The sequence below is a fragment of the Brachyhypopomus gauderio genome, unplaced genomic scaffold (assembly GCF_052324685.1).
Source record: "Brachyhypopomus gauderio isolate BG-103 unplaced genomic scaffold, BGAUD_0.2 sc163, whole genome shotgun sequence".
NCBI lineage: Eukaryota > Metazoa > Chordata > Actinopteri > Gymnotiformes > Hypopomidae > Brachyhypopomus > Brachyhypopomus gauderio.
In genome coordinates, this window is record NW_027506984.1 from 5,001 (window position 1) to 12,500 (window position 7,500).

At 47.1% G+C, this 7,500-nt stretch overlaps 1 protein-coding gene across 1 annotated transcript in view; it reads right to left on the minus strand.

Annotated features, from left to right (window-relative positions):
• Positions 1 to 2,062: 2,062 nt before the first annotated feature.
• Positions 2,063 to 7,500, minus strand: part of LOC143501217 (prolyl endopeptidase) — a 10,276-nt gene continuing 4,838 nt past the window's right edge. Inside the window, exons 9-15 of the mRNA XM_076994791.1 lie at positions 7,130 to 7,327; positions 6,829 to 6,932; positions 5,723 to 5,859; positions 5,016 to 5,110; positions 4,185 to 4,316; positions 3,282 to 3,438; positions 2,063 to 2,690 (exon numbers count right to left, since the gene is read on the minus strand). Coding sequence (XP_076850906.1) covers positions 2,396 to 2,690; positions 3,282 to 3,438; positions 4,185 to 4,316; positions 5,016 to 5,110; positions 5,723 to 5,859; positions 6,829 to 6,932; positions 7,130 to 7,327 — 1,118 coding nt within the window. The 3' untranslated portion in view covers positions 2,063 to 2,395. The remainder of the gene's footprint in view (positions 2,691 to 3,281; positions 3,439 to 4,184; positions 4,317 to 5,015; positions 5,111 to 5,722; positions 5,860 to 6,828; positions 6,933 to 7,129; positions 7,328 to 7,500) is intronic.

Below are 7,500 nucleotides of genomic sequence, written 5' to 3' on the forward strand. Positions count from 1 at the left end.
CATTCTTCAGTGTAATCACACTTCTTCCAGTGTAATACGTCTTTTGTGGGGAAGAAGGACGAGTTATCGCTCACTCTAGTTTCAATTCCCTCTGTTAATTTCCAATAATCCTGCTTCTGTGATTATCCTCTTCATAAAGTGTGTGTGTGTGTGTGTGTGGGGGGCTGTAATATTTGAGCAGGGGAGGGGAAGCCGCAGAAAATCATTTTTATTGTTGCAGTCATATTGAAGTCGAGAGCCGAGTTTTGAATTAATGACTCTTCCTGTCGGTTCCCAGCCCGTCTCCGAACCAGCCTCATTCCCGCGTAAATATTTTCCCCATAAAAGAGGCCGTGCATGATCCGATTGCGATAGAAGAAGATCAGAAGATGAAACCCTATTACTGGATCTTTGTCACATTGTAATTATATTGGAAAGCTGCCGTCTCGTCGGGTCAAAGTGGCCGTGTTAAGCGCGCTGGATCGCCGCACTCTCGCCTCACTCATCTTCCGGTTCGTTTCAACTTCTGACAACTTCATGCCTTCTCAAACGCTCAAACGATTACAGAATTACACCGTTTGTAGGTGTTGGGAAGAGCTCGTGTAGGCCACCTGTGCTAATATTGAACATGTTACTAATACTACTAACATTATCCGATAGTAATGAACAGTGTAAGGAATCTAGTCAAAAGCGAGCCTGAATCCTTTTATTCAGGGACACAAGGGCTACAATTAAGAGCTTGAACTCGAAGACGCATAAGGGAGTCAGTTCATTAATGCTTCAGTGGGAGTTTGTTTGTTTGTTGTAATTTTATGGCCAGCCGCAGTAGCTTGTGAATAATGTGCTAATGAGACAATCAAATTTGGCTTTTTCACATATTAATGTGTGTCCTGCTGTCAGCTGTCACTCAGTGGTTTAGTTATATGGAGGTGGCGATAAGACACGGTTTAAACTTGTATTTTGAGAAGAATTATTTTCTCACGTTAAAAAAACAAACCGAAAAACAAAAATGCATAAAAATAAAAAAAAAAGTCAATAAGATTGCAGGCATCAGAAAGGCAGAGGTGAGTAAAAGGGCACGATACTGGCCCCCTGCCACTCGACGCCGCATGAATCCCATTTCTGTCCTCGTGCAAAAGAGGAAGACGAGGGAGGAAGGGGGGGGGGGGGTGGACGCCTGTGTGCACGAGCGCATGCAGACTAAAGAGAAATCTTCAGGAAGAAGCTACCTCTAAGCCAGTGTGAAGGTGAAAGTTTCCTTGCACAAAAGTTTGATCCGAGTGAAGACCATGCCAGCGCTTAAATGGGATTTGAGATTAATCCGGATCGGGTGCGGGTGTGAACAAACAAGAGTGTAGTGGGACTGTCGTGGGTCTCTCTGGGAGTGTACTGCCTCACAAGGTGCACATGGGCTCTCTTGGAGGAGTTTATCACACTCGCTAAGGAGGATGGAGATGTCAAAGCTGCCAAGTGTGTGTGTGTGTGTGTGTGTGTGTGTGTGTGTGTGTGTGTGTGTGTGTGTGTGTGTGAGAGAGGGAGAGAGAACAGGAGAGAGGGGCTAACTGTGAATGACTACTGTGCTCTCATTCTCTGAGGCCAGATCAGGAGGAGGTGGTGATGAGAAATAAAAAAAGATGTAGAGGAAGAAAACGTTTATAGCTGAAAGCATCCTCGGTGACCCTACGCTTGTCTTTCATATACATTTCAGTTCTTTCTCACCAGACCAGTGGCCTCTCTGTCATACCCTAGCTTTTGTCCACTTAGTTCTCTGGCTCTGTCTATGCCCTTTTCACCCAAGAAACTTGATCTAAACAAATCCCTAATTAGCTCTAGGCCCACTGATGGCACTTTGTGACCACAATGTGCTGGGAGCTAACACATGAGGTCATAGTAATAAAGGCAACTCTAGACTCTGGCGAAGTGGATCAACGTGGAAAGCGATCAGCTCGATGCAGTCCTTCTGCCCCCTAGTGGCATGTTTGAGAAATATATATCTTGGCATCTCTTGGAAATTTTAGCCTAACTAGTACACTAACTGGAGCACATCAAAGTCACCATGAATGGGGGAAAAAAAGGAGAAGTGTTGAAAAAACAATATTTATTTTGTGTGATTTTAAAAGGAGGTAAAATGACAAATATGTTTTGAGTAAGTCTACTGAGATGCTGCATTATGCTCACTGTGTGACTTGTGTGATTAGTCACAGTACGACACAACACCCTCCTTGACTAACAATATCCAAACTTCAGTTGTTCATATGATCAGTTCTGAAATTTTAAGTTCCTTTGAATATAACCTTAACCCAAGAGCAGCACTCACTGCCAAACGTCCAACGACTCCCATACCTGGATATAATGTAGCGTCAGTTTTGACCTTCTCCTCCTCCATCTCCCCTCCCGCTCCCTCCTGTTCGCCCCCTCACTCCCTCCAGCCGAGGCCGAGGGTCTGGGCCACGAACGAGAAGATGTGCGTGTCCTCCAGGATGGCCTTGGCCGTGGGCTTGCCGGCCCCGTGGCCACTCCGCGTGTCCACGCGCAGGAGCAGCGGCTGCGTCTGATTGGCCCGCCGGCCCACGCCCCTCTGCAGCGTCGCCGCGTACTTGAGCGTGTGCAACGGCACCACCCGGTCGTCGTGGTCGGCCGTCAGCAGCAGGACGGCGGGATACGCGGGACCCTCGCTGCCCTCCTGCGGGAGGTTGTGCAGGGGGGAGTACCTGTCGGAGTCGGACAAACGACAGGAACTGAAATTATTTACTGAATATCGACGGGACCTTTTTTTCTGCTAAGCTGATGGCCAACACGTTTGCACAGTGATACACAGGCACAGTTCATTTTCTCTCGTTGTCCTTATTGCTGAGGTGAAGTATTTGATCGGATGGACAGTGGTACAGATCAAAAAGCAAACACCTAGCTGCAGCCCGTTAAACAGCAGAAAACACACCTCTCAGAACGGGCACGTAATTTACAAAAATAAACTTCAAAGGCCAGTTTCCCCAGACCTGAAACAAACCAGATCTTGAAAGAAAATGTGGGACAAGACGGCCTGCTGTCTCGTTCAGTCTCAACAATCACGCTTTCATCAGCCTGACCTCTGCAGGACGGCGCGACTAGGTGTTGGCAGGCTTGTGTTAAAGAAACACCAAACATGCACACACACACAAGCAACGTGGGTAGCAGCGGATAGAGTTACACGACTGTGATTTACATACGAGTTGCAGTGATTTTCAACATTAGAATTCATGGGGAGCAGGAATTCGTCAGGGTGAGGAAGATGGGAGAAGGTGAGGAAGGAGATTTGTTCGTACTTGATAAGCCACTGGAACTGCTTGGGGTCGTCTGCACAGCCGTAGTCGGTGGTCCAGGCGTGGCCGATGGTGAACTTGTGAAACTTCAGCATGTCCATCACGCCCACCTCAGCAACGGCGCAGCCGAACAGATCCGGACGCTGGTTCACACACGCCCCTGTGGATGGGTGATGGGTGATGGGTGGGGTCGGCCGGGATGAGGTAACACACGACTTACGGTGTGTGTTTGTGCTCCCCTGAGAACCTCTGGCCACACTGATCAGACTACGATTGGCCTTCTCAGGAACAGATATTTATGAAAAACCTTGCAAGTCACACATGGTCATAGCTGATTCTCACATAATATACATATCCATGTGTAATAATGTGTAATGAAACCAATGTGTGCCATTTTATTTTTCATAAATAATTGAAACTGACATGTATACCGCATATGCCCTGTCGTATGGTAGGTGTGGTTGTCAGTTAGACTGATTTGACTGTTTAATCTTCCGTGTAGTGATTGAGGTGTCCGCTCTACTGACTGTGGGTTTAATTAGGAGGGACACTGTGCCACAGGAGACCTCTTTCAAACAGAATAAAGTCTTCGCTTTTCTATAGCAGACTAGACTCAGGTGAAAGGTACTAAGCTCTGTGTTAAGAGCAGGCCATGAATATGTAATGAGACAGTGACGGTTTTGGCGCCAACTTTTTTAACAGATTTCGTAATTCACTCCGCGCTGATTTCTGGCTGAGTCAATAAACAAACACCATATCAGCGAGGCAGGACTTCTACAAACTTTCAATATTCATCGTTTCATTTCAAATCGCAGCCGAGTGCTCAACTGAAAACGAAAAAAAAAGCCCGTTACTCTCCGTTTTCCCCTCCTTGTCGCAGAAAAGATCTATCGCGCGCTAGCATACCGACGAGCAGTCCGCCATTAGAGGCGCCGTTGATGGCGATGCGTCGCGGGGCGGTGTACCCCTCCCGCACAAGGTATTCCGCCGCACACTGGAAGTCATCGAAGCAGTTCTGCTTGTTCCCCAAGGTGCCCGCTGTAACACAAATAGGGACACGCACAGTTCTAAAAACTCTATGAATAGTATTATTTTTTTTTCTTCTATAAAAAAACCTGGTGCTTTTAATGTTGACCGTTCAGCACTAGGTTGACGTTTTTTTTAAAAAAAGAAGCCGGTTTTAAAAATGTGGACATGCAATGACGGTGTTGAGCCTGTAGGTGGAGCACTTGTCTAAAGAGGCTTACCCAAGGAGTTTGTCATAAAAGGAACTGTAAAAACACATTTTAAAAGGCCGTAATGGCCGAGGTACATTTAAAAGTCTTGAAATAGGACTTTCAGTAAAACTCAGCAGCCAAGAAAATGTATTGAAATGAATATTTATATAGTGTAATTAACTCTTTTACCTCTTTTGTATTGTTTAATTTTTTTGCTTTTATTTATTTTTTCTTTTGCATGCTGAATAATATATAGACTCATTTATCAAACCATTTCTCAAGGCCACCAAACAGTCATAGAGTTACTAAGAACAACAAACACCTGGCACAGGTGTACTGGTGGCTGGTGGCCCCGAGGACTATAAAACACCATTTTACTATTTCAGATGAATTCACCTATCTGCTGTGTTACACTAGTCTTTTATGACCTCATTTTGATTGGACTGTGTACTGTGCTCAGGGGTGAGTGTTGGGTCAGCACATGGGCGGTAGGGTGGGGTCATGTGGTGAAGAGTTGTACCTTTGTGCCACGTCTGGCCGTATTCGCCCCCTCCTCGGATGTTGGCCACAGCCAGTATACCCCCGAGGTGCCTCACGAAGAGCAGGTTTGCTGTGCTACACACACATAAAACGGTTTTCAAAATGTAGCTACATTAATTTAACGTTACACATGATAAGCCATTTCATGTCGTGCAAGACATTACACGCACCCAAACTGGAAATCATCAAAACATTTCTGCTCCTTCCCCAGTTTACCCACTACAACACACACACACACACACACACACACACACACACCCCAACTCACTATAACCTTTAATCTCTCTCTCAGTTCCAGTTTGCCTCACTTCAAGTGTTTTTGATCTTATCATCTTTATACCTCCCACTCTGACATTTTCCCAGAGGCCTGTGTGTCTGAGGGTGTGGTGCAATAGTCTCTCTCTCTTCCTCACATTGTGCTCTTCTGGACTGGTATTGATGGTCCACTCCTCCAGCGTAGGGGTCACCGCCCCAACTGCCCCTACCACCCAACTGCCCCTACCACCGCTGGGACAATGCTGGTATTAAACAAGCTTTCCACATTATCTCACCATCCTTCCTATGGAGGGTTACTACATCTATGACCACTGCTGTTTTTCCATATTTCATGTACACGACCGGTTTATATCGTCTTCTCCTGCTGTCTACACTTCATGTGTACCGTCGACTGAACCCATAAAACTGTACTTGTAGTATGGTTGAATGGAGTTCTCGAAGCCGCCGTATCCGTAGAGGAAGACCGGGTGAGATCCGTCCTTCTGGATGTCGGCTGCGTGCACCAGAAACATGGGCACCATGGTACCATCCTTGCTGGGGTAGAACACCTGGAAAAGCGTGGGAGGTTAGGGTGTGTGTGTGTGTGTGTGTGTGAGAGAGTGAGTGTGTGTGAGAGTGTGTGTGTGTGTGTGTGTGTGAGTGTGAGAGAGTGTGTGTGTCTGTGTGAGAGTGTGTGTGTGTGTGTGTGAGAGAGTGTGTGTGTCTGTGTGTGTGTGTGTCTGTGTGTGTGTGTGTCTGTGTGAGTGTGTGTGTGTGTGTGTGTGTGTGTGTGTGAGTGCGAGTGCGAGCGTGTGTGCGCGCGAGTGCGTGAGTGCGTCTGCGTGAGTGTGTGTGTGTGCATGTGTGTGCGCGCGAGTGCGTCTGCGTGAGTGTGTGTGCGCGTGTGTGTGTGTGAGAGAGAGTGTGTGTGTGTGTGTGAGTGCGTGTGTGTGTGAGTGCGTGTGTGTGTGTGTGTGTGTGTGTGTGTGTGTGTGTGTGTGTGTGTGTGTGTGTGTGTGTGCGCGTGTGAGTGGGTTTGTTTTTAGCTCTTTGTGGGACCAGGTGTTGACATTGGACTGGTATGAATAAGGACAGTGGTTCTCTAGAAAACAATGCAGGCTCGAAAGTATTCGCAGATTTCTTTTCAGCAAATGCCAGCATTCTGCTTTTGAGAGTCGGCTCGTGTTTCGGAAAGGTGACGATGCGCTGAGCACCGATGCGCAGCAGGTAGCGTGGTGCAGGTTTGGCAGGCTGGCTGCCTGATGACAGAATCATGGATTCATAGAGGGAGCGCGGGCCTGCTGTGTGTCTCCTCAGTAGTAGTTCATGTTGCACGGTGCTGTGTGTGGTGGTGTGTGAGGTTATGTGTTGGTGTAAGTCGGGGTGAGTGGTGGTGTGTGGGGATGAGTGGGGGGTAAGTGGTGGTGTGTGAGGTTATGTGGTGGTGTGTTGGTGTAAGTTGGGGTGAGTGGTGGTGTGTGGGGATGAGTGGGGGGGTAAGTGGTGTGTGGTAGGTCTGTCTGCACACACAGACCCACCTGGCTGGTCTGGTAGTCGGAGGCCTGTACACCTTTCACCTCCACCTGTCTGAAGATAGTAGGTTCTGCATTGGTCTGACTCAGATCATAGTGGAAGATGATTCCTGCACACAAGTATGTACACGTTCAAAGGCTGGAAATGCTATTCGATATCCTAGATCATTAACAGAATTGCTAAGGGGGGGTAAATTTATAGGATATAAATAAACTGATTTGAGACTCATTTTGTGAACCGAACAACAGAATTCATGTCATTAAATTACTAAATTTCGGGAATGTGTAAACCGTGAATTTTCTACACCTGGGGTGGTGAAAGAAGTGAACTTGTAGAAAAAGTCGGAGTGCTTTTTTTTGCAGCTGAGACCGACGACTGTGCCGACGTCTAACGGCAGGTCGCGGATCCACGCGCCGGAGTTCAGCTCGTGCAGCTGCAGGATGTCCTTCACGTCGTGCACGTAGTTGACCAGCAGATGGCGCTGATTCACACACTGCACAAAGCCTGGGGGTTAAAAACTCAGAATCTCAATTGTGTTGAGGCTCGGTTAGCAGAGGTTTCTGTGCAAAACCTGAATTTAGCCACTGCTTAAAAAAAAGAAAAATAGATCGACTATAAGAAGAATAAAAATGCTCATTTCCTCTTTTCACCCCCAAAATACGTAAGTGAAAGTACGT